Raw genomic sequence first — 23,809 nt, 5'->3', positions numbered from 1 at the left:
CAGTTAATAACCCCACAAGTCCTCTCAGTGCTCAAGTGAAAGGGAAGAGCTGTTAAGTCTCTCAGGTTAAATAAAAAAACTAGACATGATTAAGCTTAGTGAGGAAGACATGTCAAAAGCCAAGCTAGGTCCAAAACTAGGCCTCTTGAGCCTGGGTTAGCCAAACTGTGAATGTAAAGAAAAATTCTTAAAGGAAATTTAAAGCGGTACCCAGTGAACACATACACATACACACATACACACACGATTAAAAAAAAAAGAAACGGTCTTATTGCTGATATGGAGAAAGTTTGAGTGGTCTGGATAGAAGATCCAACCAGTCTCAATATTCCCTAACCCAAAACCTAATCCAGAGGAAGGCCCTAACTCTCTTCAGTTCTATGAAGGCTGAGAGAGGTGAGGAAGGTGTAGAAGGAAAGCCTGAAGCTAGCCGAGGTAAGTTTACGAGGGTTTTTTTTTTTTTTCTTTTTTAAGAGAGAGAAAGAACATGCATGAGCAAGGCTGGGGGAGGGGCGGATGAGGGAGAAGAGAGAGAATCTTAAGCAGGCTCCATACCCAGCACAGAGCCCCATGTGGAACTCCATCTCACGACTCTGAGATCATGACTTGAAGTGAAATCAAGAATTGGACGCTTAACCGACTGAGCCACCCAAAAGCCTCTGGCTTCTAAGGTTTAAAGAAAGAAGCCATCTCCATAACATCAAAGTGCAAGGTGAAGCAGCAAGTGCTGATGTGGAAGCTGTACCAAGTTTCCAGGAGATCTAACTGAGATCATTAATGAAGGTGGCTAAACAACAGATCTTCGATGTAGATGAAACACCTTCTTTTGGAAGAACATGCCTTCTAGGACTTTCGGAGCTAGAGAAGAAAAGTCAATACCTGGCTTCAAAGCTTCAAAGGACAGGCTGGCTCTCCTGTTAGGGTTAATGTAGCTGGTGACTTTAAGTTGAAGCCAAAGCTCATTTACTATTCTGACAATCCTAGAGCCCTTAAGAATTATGATAAATCTACTTTGCCTATACTCCATAAATGTAAAAACAAAGCATGAAAGACAGCACCTCTGTTTATAAAATAGTTTACTTAATATTTTAAAGCCCACTGCTGAGAACTACTGCTCAGAAAAAAAAACAAAAGATTTCTTTTAAAAGATTATTGCTCAATGGCAATGCACTTGGCCACCCAAAAGTGCTGATGGAGATGTACAAGATTAACATGCCTGCTAATGCAATATACATTCTGTAGCTCATGGGTCAAGGAGTAATTTTGACTTTTGAGTCTTATTAATCAAGAAACTCATTTCATTAAGCTCTAGCTGCCATAGATAATGATTCCTCGGATAGATCCGAGTAAAGCAAATCAAAAAGGTTCTGGAGAGGATTCATTATTCTAGGTACTACTGAGAACATTCATGATTCATGGGAAGAGGTTAAAATATCAACACTAACAGGAGTTTGCAAGAAGTTGATTCCAACTGTCATGGTTGACTTTGAGGGGTTCAAAACTTCCATGGAGGAAGTAACTGAAGATGTGGTGGAAACAGCAAGAGAACTAGAATTAGAAGTAGAGCCTAAAGATGGGACTGAATTGCTCTAACCTCATAATAAAACCGTAAGAAATGAGGAATTGCTTCTTACAGATGAGCAGAGAAAGTAGTTTCTTGAGGCGAAATCTATTCCCAGTGAAGATGCCGTGAAGATTGTAGAAATGACAACAAAGGACATAGAATACTACATAAATTTAGTTGATAAAAAGTGGCAGGGTTTGGAAAGATTGACTTCAAGGTCGAAAGTAGTTCTATTGTGGGTAAAATGCTCTCAAACAGAGTCACATGCTACAGAGAAATCATTTGTGAAAGGAAGAGACCATTGATATGACAAACTTCATTGTTGTCTTATTTTAAGAAATTGCCACAGGGGCTCCTGGGTAGCTCAATCGGTTAAGCATCTGACTCTTGATTTCAGCTCAGGTCACGATTTCAGGGTCATGAGATTAAGCCCCCAGGATGCCCTCCATGCTCAGCAGGGAGTCTGCTCAAGATTCTCTTTCTCCTTCTCCCTCTGCCACTCTTCCTGCTTGCACTCACTTGCACTCTCCTCTCTCCAAAATAAATAAGTAAAAATCTGAAAGAAAAAAAAAAAAGTAATTGCCATAGCCACCCCAGCCTTTGGCAACTACCACCCTGATCAGTCAGCAGCCATCAATATGGAGGCAAGACCCTCCACCAGCAAAAGATTATGGGGTGCTGGAAACTCAGATGATGGCTAGCATTTTTTAGCAACAAAGTATTTTTAAATGAAAGCATATACATTATTTTTTTAGACATAATGCTATTGCACACTTAATAGACCACAGTATAGTATAAACAGCTTTTATAAGCAGTGGGAAACTAAAACATTCATTTGATTTGCTTTATTGCAGTGGTTTAGAATACCTCTGAGGTATGCCTATTTCCTTGTGATTGTGATTGATTGTGATTGATTTGAAATATGGTGGTGACGTCGAAGATAAGAGAGAAAGTGGGAAACATAAGAGGGCTAATGGGGTGAAACCCATGAACTAGTGTTCCACTATTGAAGAGAGTGAAAGAGAAGGAGGGGCCCCTGGAAGCTCTCAGAACTCAGCAATACACAGGTAGGCAGATAGATATTCCACTTGCTGAGAAGGGAAACAGTGCAAGACAAACTGATTTGGCGTTGAGAAGATTCCAAGGTCAGTCTTGAACTTACTAATTTTGATCTCATTATCTCTTTGATCTCCATGAGACATGTTAGGTAGGTGATTGGATATTTGAGTCTGGTCAATCTTTAGACTTACTATAGCAGAATCACTTGGAGATTTTGATTATCTGGCTCCACCCCAGGCCTAATATGCTGGAATCCTCAAGAGAACGTTGCCAATATGGTACCCTGAGGTTAGATGCATTGGAAAAAACTCAGTCATCACTGGCTAGTTGCCCTAGTTAACCTGTAACCTCCTTGAACACATTGGATGCCTATAATGTTATAAATAAAAAGGCAGACCAAGTACTAAATCTGTTTATTACGTTCTAAGAGTAAATGTGTGGACAAACCATGAAACATCGCTGAAAAAAGGGATCCATATACAGATTCTTCCATTTACATTGTCATACTTGTACCATATGATGTTGTCATCTTGGCCATAAACTAATTGATCCAGGTATGAGGCCCTAAAAGGCAACCACCCAATAATTCCAGTGGTCCTTGAGATGATCTTTCTTCAGAATCCAGCCTAACTGATACACCATTCTGGATTGTAATTAATTTACCAAATCATATTTTTCTCTTTGACCATAGGGGAGGGAAGTGGGGAAAATTAAAACTAGAACAACAGAAGCATTTGGATATAGACCTGGACATGTCTCTGTTTCCCGAAACTTGGTGGAGACATAAGCGCCACTGTTACTTTTGAAAGAGAAAAACCAAATGCACTTAGGAGACAGGAGACTAATCTGTCCATGCGTTAAATGAAACAGAAATAGGTGGGGTGTAGCATCTTGCCCTCCTGCCACCTTGGCCTCTGTACCTGGTAACTCTTGACGACTGAGCAAAGGAAGGGGGAAGCAAGGAGTTTGGCCAGTTTGTTTTTTGTTTTGTTTGTTTTGCTTTGTTTTGTTTTACTAACCAGTTATTTACTGGGTCCTTCATGAAATCCTGGTTGGCCTTTTTGTCAGAGTAGTTTTTTTAGAACTATTAATCACATCTGTTTCTGCTTTGCTCTCCAAGCAAACTTTTTTTTTTTTTTTTTTTATACTCAATAACATATAATGATGCTCCACTGCAATTTGAAGAACTACACATTTCGGAGCAATTGTATTATCGTATTTAGCATCTCAATAACATTTCCTTTGCTAATTCATCTTTCTTATGATTGAAGCTTCTTAATATGCTCACAATGCACCATATGTTACCATAGCTTAATTTCGTCTTGAAATATTCATTTCTAGCTCTTGGGGACAGGTAGCCTGAATAAAACATGTGGATTTAGCTTTCTCTCTCTCTTCCTTTTTTTTTTTTTTTTTTTTTTTTTAATCAGAAGCAGGAGATTTACCTAGGTATTTATTGGTTATCAAGAGGGCCTAAGTAACTTGTAATAACTGCCTGGTAGCCTCTTGAAAGAATTACTATGCTTTCCCAAGCCTTTAACCCAGGACCAATATGACTGTCACTGAATGTTCATCTTGGAGGGACTGACGGTAGTAAGGTCACATGTGAAAATGTGCAATATGACTAACTTCCCTAAATGTTAGGATCCCACATTCTTATGATATTTGAGAGCTAAATATAATGAAAGCTCCTGGGACATCGATTTTAAGAATTTCCTTTAAAAATAATATTATTATTCTCCGAGGATATGAGAACAGTATTCCTTTATTTAGTTAAGCCATCCCAAAATAGAACAGAGGAAATCATTAAATAGTGAACATATATCTTTTACTGTTGCCCATTCATGCCAAAACTGATGTGTCTTAAAATTACAAGATGACTTACAATAGGAACTATATCTTCAAATGATTATATTTATCTTTCAGGAGAGGGAAGCCTGATAGTCTCAATAATTACCCCGGAATAAAGTACAATACTGGTGATTGTGTTATTTACTGCAGTCTTACAAACAAATAAACATGGTGTTTTATAGCTGCACAGGAAGGAAGTTTACTGAGAGTAGTTATTAATGTGTCCATTTATATTCCACCTTCCTGAAAAAAAGCCTCAAATCTAGAGAGAATACAGAGTGGAAAATTTCACTCCCAATTTAGACATTTCTCCAGACTCCAGAGGAAGCTGCTCAGCTGGCCTCTCTTGTAGTTGAAACTGAGCTTGATGAGCCACTGGGCCAACAGCCCAAGTGACAGGCTGGAGTAGGAGCTACTGGACAGAGCTCACTCTGCCTCATGTCAGGAACATTTTTGTGTGAGAAATAAAAGAAGTAGGGCACAGGGGTGGCTTAGTGCTTGAGCGTCTGCCTTTGGCTCAGGTCATGATCCCGGGGGGTCCTGGGATCGAGTCCCGCATCGGGCTCCCCCCAGGGAGCCTGTTTCTCCCTCTGCCTGTGTCTCTGCTTCTCTCTCTCTGTGTCTCTCATGAGTAAATAAATGACATCTTTAAAATATAAAAAAAATTTTTTTAAATAATAAAAGAAGCCTTCCCTGGAACTGGTGTCAGTCAGAATTCCGACACACTTAGATGTTCTTTTCCCAGTTCCAGTTTTGGGGGAGAAATTTGGGAAAATGCCAGGATCTGAGCTAGCATTTCTAGTTGTTATTTGAACAGCTGTTACATGTACAGCGAATAGCTGTTTGATTGGGTTTCTTAGAGCTACTCTTGATACAAGGCAATGAGGCAACAGTTTACATTAAATTTGCCCCAAATTCAAGTTACTCTACTTTGCATAAGCCAAGAAAAAAAAATGGCAATCGTCTGGCAACACTGGCAAGAGTAATTAGGGATTCTGGAAAGATCCCTTCAAAGAAAATATGTGAGGAAGGGTAAAAGAAAAATCTCTGTCATTATTTTGGAAAATGAGAATTTCCAGACTGAATTTCTGAGACATTTCTAGTTATTCCTTCTTCAGCTACCTATTTTATTCTTGATGAAACTAAGCTTTCAGTGGATAAAGTAGCTTATTGAAAGTCACATGATCAAGCTGTAGAGCTGAGACTAGATCAAGCTTATGGTCCTTGCAAACAGACAGCCTAGCCTGCCAGCCGTGAACTCAACATTCACAGCAACCCCGCATAGTCAGTACCTGAACAGTACCTTTCATGGCCGGTGGTGTGTACACGCTCTGCTTCCTTTGCTTCGGGGATGCATTTTGTGACTGTGAACAAAGAGAAAAGAGGAAAAGTCTTATTTGAATAAAAATTAGCCCTGTGAGGGAGATAAACATTGTGCCACATTTCAAAGAGCTTTCTGATTCCCCTTTGTTATGAAATACAACTCAAATCAACGAGAAATTATACACATGTTCGCTGATAGCACCGTTTTAACAGATATATAAAGCTACTTTATCAGAAAACCCTTCATCCCTTGCAGTCTTGAAATTACTCTTTTACTCACTTCATAGCATTCATTTATTTTTAAAAGAAAAAAAAAAAGAGACACCAATCCCTTTTGTTTGAGAGAAAAATCGTAAGTGCCAGAACAAAGTGTACTCCAAAAGCTATGTCCACGGGATAACTATACCTGCTCAAAGGATTTTTGATTGGTTCTGCATAGATAATGAGGGTCTTCGGTAAGTGATACCAGTTTGTAAACTTCTGGAATTGACACGTTCAGTCTATCTTCCCCATTTACTTGGAATTACAATGTGGAGATAATATTCTCTTCTTTTTTCAAAAGATAAATAAGTCCTCTCCTAACCAAACTGCTGCATAACACTCTTACCTATGCACACGAGACCAATAAGACTCTCTTCTTACCGGAGAGAATGTTTGCATTAAAAATTACAAAAATTGCAACACAGAAACATATTTAGAGACCAAAACCACAAACTATTCGTATATATGTGAATATATATAATATTATTTATTATTATAAAATACATATACACCATCTACACCCCAATCCGATTATGTCAAAGATTCCTTTTTAGTCGTGTGTTGATTTATATTTCAATGTGGCAAAGGTAGGGGTCTTCGTCAATGAGTTTTAGTATCTAGAGCAATTATTTTTACTTTGATAAGGTCAGGTATGAATAGTTACAAGACACTTTTGGGGAATTATTCTAGGCTTTGGGAATTTTTCTAGGTGTATTGGAAAGAATATACAGAGTCTGAAAAACTAGAAGCTGTTTCAATGACGTTAAATAGAATTTAAGGTATCTTTCCTTGTACATACTAAAGCTTATTTGCCCTCAAAGGTATTATCAAGATATAGACATTTGCTTGATGCAAAAACAATATATTAAAAAGTAAAAAAAAAAAAAAATTCAATTAAATAGTTGTCAAATCCGTATCAACCAAACAAATGGTACGAGCAGATTTCTTCAGAATAGAAGGTCTTAGTACCACCAGTTTATTATGTTAAACATGTGGATGGTTGATATTTCTGGTGTTCCTTTACTGTATTCAGTCTCATCTGGTTGATTTCAAGAAGCAATCATTTTGGGATTTCTTGTATATTTCCATATATACATTCAAAGATCAAGCAGAAAATTAATCCTACAGGAAAGTTTGTTTAGCAACATGTAGTAAAACTTACTAAGCAATAAAAACTGCTTTATATGTATGAGTTCTGTTGTCAAAGTATTTCAAGTACACAATCTCATTAAAGTTTTAGAAAAGTCTCAAGAGATACTATTCGGTATTTTGTTCTTTCTACATTTTCCTCTGGGTATTGCTCTATGATTAATGCAGCCATGGGAATTGGCTAATATGCCTGCACACTACGTGATAGTTGTTCTATTCCTGAGCATGAGTTTACTTATGTCCTTGTATTCAATTTATCCTACATTATCAGCTCCCCTAGCCTCCCCTGGTTCCTATTTTCCATAGGAACTCTCCTCTGAACTCCTACACGCGTATGTGAACCTCTAGCCTCGGGGTCTGCTCGTGGCTTCACAGACCAGCAGACTCTTCCAGGGGTGCCCGCTCCCCAGCTTCTTGCTCCAGGATCTGACCTTGGCCCTGCCTGTAGTTGGTCATAAACAACTAGTCACTAAGTTGAACATATCAATACCATATCTTGCCACTAAAGCAATGGTTCATCGTACGAGTTTTATCAGGGGTTGGCATTTCGTAGGTTGACAACCAAAGTACCATAGGGGCAGAGATCTAATGACCCCATTTTGTTGTTTCTTTACTCAGGAAAAGCAAACCAGTTTTTACATGACATATTTTTATAAAATATTAAACCTAAAAAAAAATATTAAACCTAACTAATCATGTTTGTAATTTAATTTTTAATGAACATCTACTTATACAAAATATAAGAAAACTTACTTCAGCTTGTGTGTTGGTCACCCTCTTGTCATCTATTTCTGCAAGAGAGTGGATATAATTCGTTAGAAAATGGGTTTCATCTTTATAATATGCATATTAACATTTGCAACAATTTGATTAAAATAATTTAATAACTGCCTTGTGTTTCTTTTTAAAGATTTTATTTACTTATTTGACAGAGAGAGAGAGCATGCATAAGCAGGGGGAACAGCAGGAAGAGAGAGAAGCAGGCTTCCTGCTTTGTAGGGAGCCCAATGTGGGGCTCAGTCCCAGGACCCTGGGATCATGACCTGAGCTGAAGATGACCTGAGCCAGAGGCAGATGCTTAACGAACTGAGCCACCTGGATGCCCCACCTTGTGCTTATATGACATCTGTGGCTTAGGGAAAGGGGGACAGAAGATGGTTTTCTTCTGAGATAGCCTTTTCCCTAAGCTTTTTTTTTTTTTTTTTTAAAATGGCAGTTAAAAAAAAAAAAAAAGGAAAGGCATCCCTTTTGAAATTTCAAATTGCCCTCCTTCCAGTAATCCAGAAAGGAACCAGGGAAAATGGCCCTTGAACCAACTGTTGGTGTCACCAACCTCGCAGTGTTAAGGCGTAAAACAATCTCCTCTGTGGATCTTGCTGCCAATCTACTCACTGCAGCTTGTCAGATTTCCTCAAGTTTTCCACTAAGCTGAACAGAGCTCCTTTTCCATTCCGCTCAGTCACTCAGACTCTGAGAAGCCCTTTTTCTATATGCTTCTGGAAAGAATCAGTTACCCTGTCAGAAATCTTCCTTATGACAAAGCAAGGGAAACATGTACCCTGTATGCGGAAAGAGGAATGTGAGAAAGGGGCGGGGGAGGAAGAGCTGCTCACATGCTGCCCTTCAACACAAGGAGGGCCTGCAGGGCTGAGTTTCTTTCCTCCCTCACTTACTTTCCTTGGATCCTGATTTTTTTTTTTTTTTTTTTTTTTTTAGTATTTATACATTTATTTGACTTCCTTTAAAAATCTCTCCCTCTCTCATCTGTACTTCAGGGGCTAGGTTTCTCCACGTTTCAAGAAAATGAGACTTGGAGGGGCACATGTGTGGCTTAGACGGTTAATGGTCCCACTTCTGGTCTTAATCTCCGGGTTGGGAGTTCAAGCCCCAGTTGGGGCTTCAACCTAGACATAGAACCTACTTAAAAATAAAAATAAAAAATGGACTTGGAGACTGTCTTCTGCAATCAGACTGCAGCCAGCTGTGCGACCCCCTGAGCGCCACGTGCAGGGCCGACCGCAGCATCAGCATCGGTACTGGAGGTGGTCGCGGTGGGCTCCCACCCGGCAGGAGCAGGGGGGAAGGTAGGCGCTCAAGGCTGCAAACCCCTGAGCTACCTGGAGCCCCAAAGCCACCTGGCTTCAATCCTCCCGAAACAGGGAGCCGTGCAGAGCCCCGACCTCCTTCATCCCCCGCCTTTTGGAATGTTCACCCCTGGCCGTCCCCGCGGCCCTGCGGCCCTGTGAGGCGACCGTGGGCTGGTCTCAGGCTGCACGGGCAGGGGCAGGGGCAGGGGACGGGGCGGGGGCAGGGGCACGGGCAGGGGCAGGGGTAGGGGTAGGGGCCAGGGCAGGGGTACGGGCAGGGGTATGGGCAGGGGTGGGGGCGGGGGCAGGGGCACGGGCCAGGGCAGGGGCAGGGGCCGGGGTCAGGGCAGGGGTACGGGCAGGGGCCAGGGCAGGGGTACGGGCAGGGGTAGGGGCAGGGGCCGGGGCAGGGGCCGGGGCCGGGCTTCCCGCAGCAGGTGACCGCGACCCTCGTGCCCTCGTCCTGCGTCTCTGCGCAGCGGGGCCGGGTCGAGCCCCCCGGAGCGGATTCCCGGGGGCGGCGGGAAAGCGAGCAGCGCCCAGGGGGAAGCCTTCGGGGGCAAGAGAGGAGCCGCGGGCCTGAGCCGCTTCTGCATTTTGGCGCCACCTCCACGCGCAGAGGAACGTGCCGAGCGCGGGCCCTGCAGGGGGGGGGCGGGGGGACCGCGGAGGCCGCCCGAGGCCCGAGGCCTGCAGGTGGGGGGGCGCGTGCTCGGCCGGGCGGGCTCCTGCGGGGCTCCCTGTCGGGCCCGCGTGGGCCTCGCAGCTCCCCCCCGCCGCCCGCCGAGCCCCGCGCCCCGCCCCAGCCCGGCCGCCCCTGCTCGGCCCCGTAGGCGACCCCGCCCCTTCCCGCCCGCGGTTCGCGGGCTCCGTATCCCCAGTGGGCAGCAGGTCCTACCGGACGCACTTGGGGGGCGTCGGGCCCGAGCGCTGCCCCGGAGTCGCCCCCAGCTTCGCGCTTTCCCGGCGGCCGGTCCACCGCGGCTAACCCGGCACGGGGGCCCCCCGGGGGAGGGAGGGGCGGGGAGGGCCCCAGGTGAGGGAGAGGGGCGGGGCCCCGGTGAGGGAGGGGGTGAGGCCCCCAGGTGAGAGAGGGGCAGGGGAGGGCCCCCAGATGAAGGAGGGGGTGGGGCCCCCAGGTGCCGGAGAAGGGCGGGGGAAGGGCCCCAGGTGAGGGAGGGAAGCAGGGGAGAGACCCCAGGTGAGGGAGAGGGCGGGGAGGGTCCCCAGGTGAGGGAGAGGGCGGGGAGGGCCCCCAGGTGAGGGAGGGAGCGGGGAAGGGCTCCTAGGTGAGGGAGAGGGCGGGGAGGAGGGCCCACGGGTAAGGGAGGGGGCGGAGAGGGGCCCCCAGGTGAGGGAGAGGGGCGAGGCCCCGGTGAGGGAGGGGGTGGGGCCCCCAGGTGAGGGAGGGAGCGGGGGAGGGCTCCTAGGTGAGGGAGAGGGCGGGGAGGGCCCACGGGGGAGGGCCCACGGGGAAGGGAGGAGGCAGAGAGGGGCCCTCAGGTGAGGGAGAGGGGCGAGGCCCCGGTGAGGGAGGGGGTGGGGCCCCCAGGTGAGAGAGGGGCAGGGGAGGGCCCCCAGATGAAGGAGGGGGTGGGGCCCCCAGGTGCCGGAGAAGGGCGGGTGAAGGGCCCCAGGTGAGGGAGGGAAGCAGGGGAGAGCCCCCCAGGTGAGGGAGGGAAGTGGGGCAGGGCCCCAGGTGAGGGAGAGGGCGGGGAGGCCCCCAGGTGAGGGAGAGGGCGGGGCGTGGGTCCTGGGGGTTAGGAGGAGGCCGGGGCATGGGGAAGAGGCAGAGGTCTCCAGAGCCCGCCCTCTCCCCCTCGCAGCCGCCCGGTGGGGTCTCCCTACCGCCTAACTTAGGGGCCGAAGCCCAGAGCGTGAGCTCATGGCCCCAAAACTGAAGGAGTTCAGCAGAGTAACTGCGGAAGGACAGTGATGGAGATCTGCATTTGTGGACGTGAAAGCATCGTATGCAAATTAAAAGGACTTCAAAACTATAGGTATGGTATTTTTTATTCCATAAAGTATAGATAAACCATCTGGAGAGAGATGATAGAAAAAGGCATGTATATTCTTTTTCTAGTGAGCACGCATTACTTTTATAATGAAAAACTATATGTATTATGTGGATCTATAGAAACACAGGTATGGGGATCCCTGGGTGGCGCAGTGGTTTGGCGCCTGCCTTTGGCCCAGGGCGCGATCCTGGAGACCCGGGATCGAATCCCACATCAGGCTCCCAGTGCATGGAGCCTGCTTCTCCCTCTGCCTGTGTCTCTGCCTCTCTCTCTCTCTCTGTGACTATCATAAATAAATAAATAAATAAATAAATAAATAAAAAAAGAAACACAGGTATGTAGTAAAATTTCTAGGTAAGGCCACAGTACAGAACATTGGCGTTTCACACAGTAAGAGACCAAAACGGACAAGCAGCAGCACAACATAAATACACGAAATAAAATAAATTTTAAAAATAAAAATCAAAAAATAGATAAGCAGTTAGAATCACTAGGATTCGACACTATTATTTATGCTGAACTTGTCTTGATCAGCAACATTTGGAAGTTATGGAACCTAATAATGAATTGACCCGTGGCTTGTACAGGGGTAGGCAGACAGGAGCTACTGGCTGAGGACAGCAATCACAGTTATTTGATAAAAATCACTGGAAGTTTATTATATGAGTCATTATCAGACAGCTGTGAGTACAGTGGATGAAGCAGTTCTATCAATGCAAAATCTTTGCTGTCTTTTAAGTAAATATCAGCTATGATCCACTTTAACAGTGCCTCTTTGTGATCCACTGGATCGTTAAATGCCAATATTTTGTTTTTGATTGTTTTAAAGATCTATTTTAGGGAGAGAGCAAATGGGGGTGGAGCAGAGGGAGAGAGAAACTCAAGCTCACTCCACCCTGAGCAGGGAGCCCACTCTGGGCTCCATCCCAGACCCCGAGATCATGATCTGAACTGAAACCAAGAGTCGAAGGCTTACCCAATGTGCCACCCAGCTGCCCCGGCCCCTAGTGTTTCTTAATATTTTATTTATGCCTTAGTTGTTGAGAATTCAGCCCAGGACTCAGAACCTATTGTTTTAAGAGCAAAATGGTGTCCAGTCATTCACCTTTGTGCTTTTTAACTGTCTGTGTAACACACTCTAAAAGAGTGTCTTTCTAAGGCAACTGTGTAGACGTTACTCGTTGCATAATTCAATGAAAAAAGGCTTTTATTCTTCTTGGTTAGTTTTTCTTATTAGTATTTGTCTTGAACTGATTAGGTTAGCCAGATAAGTCTTTTTAAAAAAATATAGAATTGTATTCTATAGTATAAGCCTGTTTTGCATGATTCCAAAATAGCTTATATTGCTTTTCTATTATGAACTTTTGGGGAGTTTCAAAAATAGAAACATAAATTACTTTTTTTTTTTTTTTTTTTTTTTTTTTTTTTAAAGTGGGTCCTTTTTTTTTTTTAAATTTTTATTTTATTATTTATGACAGTCAGAGAGAGAGAGAGGCAGAGACACAGGCAGAGGGAAAAGCAGGCTCCATGCACCGGGAGCCTGACGTGGGATTCGATCCCGGGTCTCCAGGATCGCGCCCTGGGCCAAAGGCAGGCGCCAAACCGCTGCGCCACCCAGGGATCCCCATAAATTACTTTTTGTTTAGAATTTAAACATATGGTTTTTTCCCACTTCACTCATTTGGGACTTGTTCTCATTAGTTGACAGAAATATCGTCTATTTTAGTCTCCTGATGAAAATTATAATTACACATTTATTATATGATCAAATGATCATTTTACTTTACTGAAAATATTAGAACATGATAAGAAAAACTGCATATTTTGTGATTTCAGTCATTTCACACCAAAAGGCAAAAACAACTAATCCTAAAATATGGTGGATGATTTCAGTCATTTCACACCAAAAGACAAAAACAAATAACTAATCCTAAAATATAGTAGATAATTTCCTTCCGTCAATTTACAAAATTGCAGGTTGAAGCAGCGAAGCAACATTCTGCTGTATTGTTGCCATGATCTCACATTTGTTTTATTGATGCGGGAGTGTCCCTGGGCAAAGTAGTGAGGCCAGTCGTCATCCAGTCCAATGGAATTCACTACAATAGGATTGAATTTCACAAAACCACCACTATTGTGTGTGATGACAAGTGTCTCTCTCACACACACACCCCACCTAGATTATTTTATTTATCAAGGCATTCCTTTGGCATTATCTACGCATAACTACACAGACCGGGCTAGAGCCAAATATGCCTGCTCAAACGGGAGGAAGGAAATTGAGATTTCCCAATATCCTTTTCTTTCTATGGCAAAGGCTATAGGTTTGTTTTCACTAATTCGTATTTCATCTGACCAATTTCGCATGGAGCCAGAAACTTAAAGCATATGCAGAACTTTAACTATAGATACCAATTTTTTTTGATACCAATTTTGAATTGCTTTCATGGTCCGTGAGTCTTACTCACTTGATCCAGTGTGTAAATGCCATCCTTTAACTGCAATGTGATAAATTCAGTTTCCAAAGCTTTTCTTCTTTGTAGCTGTCGCCATAAAAACTATGCTTTAATCTGTTAGTTGCCTGCGACTTTGTTGGAATAATAGATTAAGAAAAATCAGATTCTCTCATCCCTGTTGTCTCTACCAAAGGAAGGTTCAGGAATGTACACTGGAATGGCCCTCTTTTTTTTTTTTTTTTTTTTTTTTTAATTTTTATTTATTTATGATAGTCACACACAGAGAGAGAGAGAGAGGCAGAGACACAGGCAGAGGGAGAAGCAGGCTCCATGCACCAGGAGCCCGACGTGGGATTCGATCCTGGGTCTTCAGGATCGCGCCCTGGGCCAAAGGCAGGCGCTAAACCGCTGCGCCACCCAGGGATCCCTGGAATGGCCCTCTTTTATGTGTCTCTTTGCCATCCACATTGAGATTTCTGTTGGATTGTCTCCTTATAGGGACACTTAAATTGTTACTTCGTATTCTAACTAGTACGTACTTCTCCACTTAGGAAGAGAGCTATAAAGTCAAGTGAAAAGAATTCTAAAATCCGGAAAAATCTTATGTATAGAACCTTCATATTCTAGTTGGTCATCATACCGTGACACCACCAAGCTGTTTGCTTTGTAGCTTTATTTGACTGTGTAGGTTTACGTGACTGTCTATGTTACATTAACAAATATCTGCACTGAATATCTGGGTGAAAATTGACTCAGGGTTCTTAATTTCCTATCAATTAAATGTTTCATTGTATGTGCAATAAAGTGATCCATTAACTTACAGCACTTTCTATAACTTTTATTAATAACTGGAAGAAATATTACCTCTATTCCATATTAAGCAATCTAAGATAGTGCTTCTGCAGACAGATCCTTCTAAAGGCAGAGGTCATTGACACCTTTATACTTAAACTAGAATTACTCAAAATCATCCCTTAAAGTAAATCCTGAAAGAGACCAGACTAACTTCCTGGATTACCTCGAACCAAAAAAAAAGTAAAATTTTAATATATTTTGCTAAAATATTTGTTAGAATGTCACTTAATACTTTTTCTACCAAATTTATCATTAAAAAACATCAATCTATAATTGATGCATTATAGTTTTAAAAATACATAATATGAATCATTGTATTATCACATTTTTAAAGTTTTATGAACTATTGACCATCCATCTTCACCAAACCTGAACTATTTCACATACATTTTTTATATCCAAAACCAGATGGCTTAAATATATTTGAAGAGTGGAAATAGATATGGAAAGGTCATTATTTGTCTGTCAACATTCACTTCTATATGCTAGTCAAATTTTTTTATTAAAAAATATTTTCACATGTCTTCTGAGGCAGTGAGACTCATCTGATGTACCTATAAGAATTCCATATGCCTTCACAGCAAAGTCTGAATTGAAAAATAGAGGTCATGTAAGTTTACAAGGCATGATGACAAAATAATAATCTCTTGGCTGATTTTTCTTTTTACTTTTTAAAAATGTCCATCACTGGAAATACTGCAACTCATTGTGGTAATGATATTTAGTTACCAAGAAAAACCAGACTAGCTCTTATGAACATTACCACTTTTCCCTGGATAGTTCTGCACTGAAAAAGTCCCTCATTAAACCACAATATTCCAGCTGCCATAGTAAATATTACTAGAAGTTGATTTTTCACCTCTTCTACTAATCTACTAACAAGAGAGTAAAGGCAGCAATTAGCACAGAGTTTACACACTAGCCAGCGTCTTATGTTATTATTCCTTTTTCTTAGGAACAGTAATAGCAAATTGAGCACAGAAAATTGTAGAATAAGTCTCATTCACAGCACATGCTCTTTTTCCCATTTCTTTTTCTATCCTGTTGAGCTAGTGTTGGAAGGGAATGCTTCATCTTTTCTCATCAAATCCCTCAGTAAAATTCAAAGTATTCAGATAAGGATAGGTTATTTTTACATCCAACCTGTGTGTGTTGCTGGATTATGAAAGGCTTAGCTGTGGTTTTGTTTTTGTTTAAAATCAGAATGTACTTCCTTCTCTATGGGAAGCTTCTCCGAACATTCAGAGAGAATGTTTTTGATTCTCTTCTTTTTAAAGTTAGCCAAGAGAAAAATATTTGACTGCTATAATACAATCTGGTTGAAATTGTAGTAAAATGTGTTCTGGACTCATACTCTAGGAAATGTATGCAAAGCATACCAAAATTGATAAATGATGTGGAAAAAATACTTTAAAAATCTTTTGTAAAGATTTTATTTCTTTGAGAGAGAGAGAGTGTGTGTGTGTGTATGTGAGACAGAGAAAGCATGAGCAGCGGGGAGAGGTGGAGGGAGCCCAATGCAGGACTTGATCCCAGGACTTGGAGATCATGACCTGAGCCAAAGGCAGACGCTTAACCAACTGAGCCACCTAGGTGTTTGGGGGAAAACAAAACAAAACAAAACAAAACGAAACAACCTTCTACATTAAAATTTTTTTCTTTGAAATTTTCTCTCAGCTTTGCAGTTGTTTTATACTCCATTTTATTATAAAAATACAAGTACTGGTTTACGGATGACAAGTGGACAGATATGACTAAGTGAGGCAAGATGAGTATTTATTTGGGCAAGGGCCTAGAATAAGATAACTAAGCAAGGCTGTGGGATCAGTGCATAACCTAGTACCAGAGTGTGACACTGATCAGAGAACCAGTGAGGGTGACATCTGAATAGCCCAGAGGTACTGTGACAAGTTAACATATGGACAAACAGAAGTTTGCAGAATATCATGTGTAGAGGCAGCAGTTTTATACCCAGAAGACCAACCTGGGACAAAGTCAGCAGATAGAGTAGAATTCTGAGAGGCAATTCAGTCCTAAAGACCAGAATAGGGATTTCAAGTTATAGTAGAAGTTGGCAGGGTCATATACATAGCTGGGAAAGATCAGCTTTCATGGAACTAAGCATTAAGACCAGGGACACAGCCATGGACAGTCTGGGCTGTTAGAGAATGGTTACCAAGAGACAATAGAAATCATGGGGGATAGTCACTGAGCTAGGAAAGTAAGCAGAACAACAACAAAAATACTACCTTAATATTAAAATTTGAGGTTTTGCTTGGGGTAGTAGGTACCAGTTCACAGCAGGCCAGTGATACCGTTTATTAGAACGAGAAAAGCAAGATCAATTACAGAATGCGTCAAGACTTGCAGAGCAAACTACCTCTGTATTTTGTATACAAAATGTATTCTATAAATGTATCAGAGACATTTCAGAGTAAGAGGTTGACAAGTCCTATTTGGCCCCTGGGAGAGGCCACTGTAGGGAAACAGAGAATCCAGAGATTTTGGTGATTGTGTGGGACGAGGGTAAAGACTTGCTCAGTGTGTCTTCAGTTATATGTTCCACTCCTTGCTTAATAAAATGGTGTCATCTGCCCTGGCAGGGAAGTGGGATAACTATCCTAGATCTTTAGTGTATTTTCATTCAGCATTTCTTCTTTAATTTTCCCTAGCACTAATTTGTGGGGGGAAAAATTAATTCTCTTCTGTAGAGGAGTAGCAACAGAGGAAAGCAATTTACAGTCATCTTTTTGAGGTGCCTTAGAGATTTAATCACGAGGACATTGGTGCTATCTTTACAGCCTCAGAAGGAATTTGCCATCAGATCTCTAAAAACAGCAGTGAAATCTAAATGGTCACATTTCAGTAGATTCTCTATTTTGGTATCTCACATATTTGAAGGTAGAACATCTTTCTTTCCAGAGACTCTTGGATCACAGCCGTTGACAAGATCATCTAAGGCTGTGCAATACGGGGAAGGGCAGAGTTAAAGACAGACATTCTATAGATGGCTTCAGGTCTACTAGTTCAAGAACAATCGCTGACCCACGAGCCTTCAGAACTGAATAAGATAAATCAGATACAAATGAAAGAAATCATCTTGCATGGCTCAGCTCTTCATTTTGCATGTGTCATTACCTTGTGGTTTTAGCAGTCTGGCATAGAACCGGTCCCTCTAAAGCACCAGAGAAATCTATCATGTATTTCTTACATAGAATTACAGGACTAGAATACTCACTACCTCTTTTTAGTGGAGCAATGAAAATCTCCTAAGACTGCTATAGCGAAGCCTCTCTTCTGACTTACTATCAAACTCTCCACATTTGAAAATGAGCTTTAGTCAGCAGCCTTTTTGCTGAAAGCCTGCTGGGCTCTGTTGGAGGCCTATCATTTGGGGCTGTGAGTTAGGCCACTGGGCAGTGGTTTCAGCTGTGTTTTTCTTTGAGCACTTAGATTTAGTCAAAACTAGGGCCCAAATTAAAACCACCAGAGCAATGAATTTATATGTACTGGAAAGGGGACATGGGGAAAAGAAGCAAACAGTAGAAATAGTTTCATCCTGTTGTGCCAAGATTCACACAGCTGTATTGTTCCTTCAATATTATTTATGGCTTTCCACTTTTAATTGATAGAAGTAGAAACATAACCCCATTACCATATAGTTTTTTTTTTTTTTTTTTTTTTTTTTTTATCTCTCAGAGTCCCCTACAAAATGGTTCACTTTATATGAGAATCAACTACAAAGTGTTTTATTTGGAAATAGTGAAGGAGATGACAAGGAAAACAAAATGGATCGTGTTGGTTTATTAAGGACTCTCAATCAGCAATTGTCTTGTGAGAGAGGCTTGAAATCTTCCAAACTACTTTTATGTTTATTTTTCATCATTTCTGCTGCCACTTCCACGCACAGTAAAAGAAGAACAGAAAAGTCAGATCACTTAAAACCTCAGAAGTCTGCTTTTCATTAGTATTCTTCATTTTTATAAACTTGGTTCCTCTTATAAAACATATTTTATCCTACCACAGAACCAGCTTACATGAGGGCCAGAGAACTGTTGCATCATCTTATCAGTTGTGATTTTCAATGATTGGTAAAGTTTTTCTGCCTTTTTGGAGTTTGAGTTTTGCACATTTATTCCAGAAAAAGAAATTGATTCCTTTAATACATGTTTTATTTTTTTTTTTCAGGAGGGGATGGGGAATGATATTAGCTTGATCACTCATACTTGTTTTAGTAATTCTAATTTTTAAGAATTCTATCTACTTTTCATGGAATTACCTGAAGAACTGATTATGAATTATACTTTTTATTTTTGCATCAGTTTTATAGATGTATTTAAAATTAATTATCAGATGTTTCAGGCAATGTGGACAACCAATCAAGTCATTGTTTAATGAGCACCTATCTTCTCACAATGTGCTATATGTCATTTTGACCTAATAAACTTAAAACGAGTTAGAATTTGAATAATTCAAGTTTTAACCAATTTAAAACACTAAAATTTCATTATTTTATCACATATTACAAAGAGATACTTAGTACAGACCCCGGAAGAAGCCCTATAACCAGGCGCCTTATAAGTAGGAGTATGAGAAGTGACTGAGGTGAACATAAGAACATTATTCAGAGGTCAATCACTTGAACAGTAATGATAGAAAATTTTGAGGAAATTTTGAGAACTTTAGAGGTGGGTCTGAGTGGCACTGGAGTTGGAAAAGAATTTGTTGCTTAGCAATATTTGGAATATTTAGTATATTTAGTAGTCTTTTCACTCCATAGAATATTTCCTGTCTTTTTATATTGACTGCCAAAATTGAATGACTTATTAGCTCTGCTTTGCAACTTGCATCAGTCATCGGAGAAAATGTAATAGTTTCCATTTGTAAAAAAGATGATGGAATATAAAGGTAAACTTCTATAAGTGTTTCCTCATATCTCATAAGTTCAATTCCTTGAAATGATTATTCAACTTGAATTATGATCTTGAAATTATGATCAATGTATTTCTAGCTTGAATTATTAGTTCATAATTTTTGAAGGCCAAGTTGGAACTACAGTTCATGCACACAAACTGAGAGGCAAAGCTAAATTAGGCTTCAACAGAGTCTTGTGAAACCAACATAAGTGGACATTTGATAGTTTGGGGGCTTCTCTACCTTTGTCAAACTACTGAACTACAAGATTTGCTATTTAAGTCAGATTCTTATTTCTTAATCATGCTATTTGATATCCTTCATTGAAAAACAGTTAAATTTTTTTCCAAACTCTTTTGTGTTTCAACTGTGTAGATACACCTTTGTGAATTTCAAAATAATTTTATCTGAGTAATTCTACTAATGAGTAGACCATTGTAAAATGACACAAAGTAAAGCAACGACTCCTTTTAATGAGAATTTTCTATAACAAAAGGCAAATGTCCCTGTTTTTAGTTGTAAATGGAAGATATATTCATAAAAATTACAAAGTGTCATTCTATACATTAAGTACACATGAGTATCTATAAACAACATGATAATATTTTCGTGGCTTAATCAACTGAAAGCAACCTATCACTGGTGGTAAATATGTTTCTCTCAGTAACGGAGAGAAGGAACAGTAGAGCTAACTTTAAAGTTCTACTTGACATAACTTTTTGTAGAAAAAATCTTAAAAGTCCAGGAAAATATAGAAGTTAGCTTTTGTCAGTAGATCATCTATAAACACTTACCTCACATTGTAAGTAATATTTTTCAAGAAAAGATACTTTATTCATTCAGTTTTAAAGATTGAAGGAATTAAATATCTGTGTAATTGGGTTCTCTTTTCAACTCTGGGTATTTTACCTGCCTTGGAAACCTTAACCTTCATGCTGTTTCTCAGTTTTTTATTTTTTTGTTTTTGTCTCATATATACTTTACTTGAGGACTTCACAGGATAGAAAGCAATGGCTATTTATAGTAGATACATGGAAGAACTATTAGAGAAAAAAGTACTGTAATCAGATATTACTTCAATATGTTTAGCACCAAGGTCAGAGAGGACAACAGAAAAAAATCATGTGTGTATCAGGAGAGAAAATAAGCTTTATATTTATTTGTATAAGTCTTAAAGCATTCTTTCTTATGAATGGTGATATAAGAGGAAAATTAAATGAAAACACATACTTAAATGCAGTTTATAAGTTATAGGATAGATTGTGATTTTTAGAAAGCTGGTCATCAGGGATCTAAAATGCATCTCATGTTAACAATAGTTTATTGCATGTATGATATGTGTAGGGCATCCATGGTATCTAACCTTTCTAGAGAAATTAAACTCTATTGAAATTAAAGAAACAACCTCAGTATGATAAATAAAGGTTGTCATAGAGGAAGTACAAGGTGAAGTAAAAGCATATGTCAAGGGTATCAAAATTAGTTTTGGCGGAGCCAAGAAAGACTTCTTGGAGGAAAGGGCATCTAAGCTGACGTGGCCAGCAAAGCTAGGTGGGATAGGGAAAGTTGATGAGACAAGAAAGTTGGGTGGGTTGGGACTAGGGAGGAGAAGAGGTTTTAGTTAAAGGAAACAATTTATGGGAATGTCCTGAGGTGTGAGAGAGCATGACAATTTTTTGGAAATTGAACAAAACTCAGATATTGGACTGTAGGATGCCAGGGTTAGGTTCAGAGAGAAGAGGGCAAAGGCTTAAGAAAGAGCTGGATAATTTGTGGTTTTGTAATAATATGAAGAAGTTTGGAGTTTATTCTAAAGTGATGAGAAACCACTGATGGAGTTTAAGCAGAAAAAGGCATGATCAGATTTCCCTTGTAGAAAAATTGTTCTTTTGTTTTTTAAAAGATTTTATTTACTTATTCAAAAGAGACACACAGAGAGAGGCAGAGATATAGGCAGAGGGAGAAGTAGGCTCCCTGCGGGGAGCCCAATGTGGGACTCGATCCTGGGACCCCGGGATCAGCCCCTCAGCTGAAGGCAGACGCTCAACCACTGAGCCACCCAGGTGCCCCTAGAAAGATCGTTCTGACACTCCATGTGGAGAATAGTTTGCAGGAGTCTATTTGGAAATATAGCTAGTTCAGCTAAGAAGGTGTCCCAGTAATTGCTGTGATGGAATATGATGATTTGAATGAGGTTAGAGAGATGCTTAAGGTAAAGAATGGACTGGACTTCAATGACTGATGGATGTGGGAGGGGAGTGACAAAGGGGAAAAAGGGAACCAAATATTACATCAATTTCTGGCTCATAACTTGAGTATTCATGAAATGGTTTATTTTGAGGTACTTACTGACCATCAAAGTGAGAAGAGTTCAGAAACTGTCACTCTTAGAAGTGAAAGCAAAGTAAAGGTACAGGTCTGGGAGTCATCAGCCTCTAGGTGGTCTGTGATGCCAGGGGAAAGGCTGACAATGCACAGAGGGAGAGGGTGGAAAACTAGGGAAGCTGAGGGCCCACATGACAACCCTAATAACAAAGTAAAGAGGTAGGCTGGGGAAGACATCCTGTAAGATGGAGGAGCAGCCAAGGAGTAGATGGGGAAACTTCATTGGTGATGTATATGATTTAAGTCATTCTTTAGAATGGTCATGAATTTGTCCTGGGTCATTCATTCCACTTTTAGACTCCTGGCATATGTGTAAACTGCTTACACAAGGCTTGCCGTCTAGATAATTTGCATTATACTCTATCTGGGCATATATATAGTAAAAATAGATACTGTGTTGATCTTTTTCCTTTTTGTTCATGTATTATGCTTGATTTCAGCATGAATGGCATTGTAACAGATACTTTTTTTGCCTGTTTTTGCTTCTAATTAAAAATTCAGCATATTTGAGAGGGTTCAGTGCAATAGCCATATTTCAGACTTTTTGAGCAGGTTTGGCAAGAGGTCAGGGATATCATAAGACTTGTTGGAAATCAGTTCTTGTAAAATAAAATGTTGGTGGTTTGAGAAAATAATTCAGGAACAGATGGATCAAATTTACTTCCACACACATGAATTTGAATATGAAGTGGTTGACCAAATGCATTTTGCACTCATCTAAACATAACTCCGTGAATATAGAATTTTAAAATGCTGATCTGTGTGTTCTTTTACTCTTCTAATATTTGGCCATCATCATTTACTAGTTAATTTCCTTCTTTGATTTCTCTGGAGGCTCAGTGTTTGGAGTTACATACATAATTTAAAGAAGAAAGTACAAATCAAAACTACAGTAAAGTATTAGCTCACACTTGTTAAAGTGATTATCAAAAAGACAAGAAATAACCAGCACTGGTGGGGATGTAGAGAAAGCGGAACCATTTCTGTAAGGGTTAGTGGGATTGTAAGTTGAGAACAGTGACTATGGAAAACTGTGTTCCTCAGAAAATTATAAATAGAACTAAATTATAAATAGAACTAAATAGTACCATTGCTACTATCCAGCAATCCCAGTGCTAGGTATATATCCAAAATTAATGAAACCACAATCTCAAAGAAGTGTCTGCACCTCCATGTTCATTGCAGCTTATTCATAAGTCATGACCTGGAAGCAACCTTTGTGGATGGATGACTGTATCAAAAAAGTGACTATATACATTCATATATATAATGCAGTAGAATATTATTCAGCCATAAAAAGAAGGAAGTTCTGCCCTGTGTGACAACATTGATGGACCTTGAAGGTATTATGCCCAAGTGAAATGAGTCAGATGGCACAACAAGGGTGCTCTTCTGTGAGGGCGCACTGAGGAGTGGAGGACCTGAACTTTCAGTTCTGGGGCTGAAGGGTGGGGCACCACCTAGTGGAGCCTTGAGCTTACACCAAGCCCTGCCCCCCTGTACCCTGGCCTGCTTTTCCACTGAACCAAGTGAGCCTGAGAGTCAGTGTAGCAGGCCCTTCCCCCAGAAGACCAGCAAAAACAACTTGCTCACACCAAGTCTACTCACCACGGAGTGCTGCAGTTTCCACTCTAAGGAAAACAGGATATAGCTTCTTTTTTACTCTTATTCTTTACTTTTTATTATTTTTGCAATTCCGTTTTTAAAATTTTTATTATTTTTTCCATATTTATATGTATATCTTGTATGTATGTTTCTGTTTATTTTCATTATATATATGTATGTATGTATGTATTTTGGAATCTAGATTCTCTTAACAAGCAGACAAAAACACCCAAGATCGAGGGGTATTTTTTGTTTTGGGGTTTTGAGGTTTTTTTCTCTTTC

At 40.7% G+C, this 23,809-nt stretch overlaps 1 protein-coding gene and 1 long non-coding RNA gene across 10 annotated transcripts in view; one reads left to right on the top strand and one right to left on the bottom strand.

The window, feature by feature from the left end:
* The window catches only part of PPP1R1C (protein phosphatase 1 regulatory inhibitor subunit 1C), a 119,297-nt gene that overhangs the window by 57,219 nt on the left and 38,269 nt on the right, over positions 1 to 23,809 (bottom strand). For 2 of the 4 annotated variants that reach the window (XM_025460398.3, XM_025460399.2), the window contains exons 3-4: positions 7,961 to 7,998; positions 5,767 to 5,838 (exon numbers count right to left, since the gene is read on the bottom strand). In XM_025460398.3, coding sequence (XP_025316183.1) covers positions 5,767 to 5,838; positions 7,961 to 7,998 — 110 coding nt within the window. The remainder of the gene's footprint in view (positions 1 to 5,766; positions 5,839 to 7,960; positions 7,999 to 23,809) is intronic. The other 2 variants (XM_025460397.3, XM_025460396.3) reach the window with 1 other exon arrangement.
* LOC112668209 (uncharacterized) overlaps positions 10,341 to 23,809 on the top strand; it is a 130,726-nt gene continuing 117,257 nt past the window's right edge. Inside the window, exons 1-2 of one of the 6 annotated variants that reach the window (XR_007408781.1) lie at positions 10,341 to 10,379; positions 11,121 to 11,294. This is a non-coding gene — a long non-coding RNA (uncharacterized LOC112668209). Of the gene's footprint in view, positions 10,380 to 10,624; positions 10,646 to 11,025; positions 11,295 to 23,809 lie in introns of those variants that run through there. The other 5 variants (XR_007408782.1, XR_003141573.3, XR_003141576.3 and 2 more) reach the window with 5 other exon arrangements.

The sequence above is a fragment of the Canis lupus genome, chromosome 36, assembly GCF_003254725.2.
Source record: "Canis lupus dingo isolate Sandy chromosome 36, ASM325472v2, whole genome shotgun sequence".
Classification (NCBI taxonomy): Eukaryota; Metazoa; Chordata; class Mammalia; order Carnivora; family Canidae; genus Canis; species Canis lupus.
This window is presented reverse-complemented; position numbering and strand designations above follow the sequence as displayed.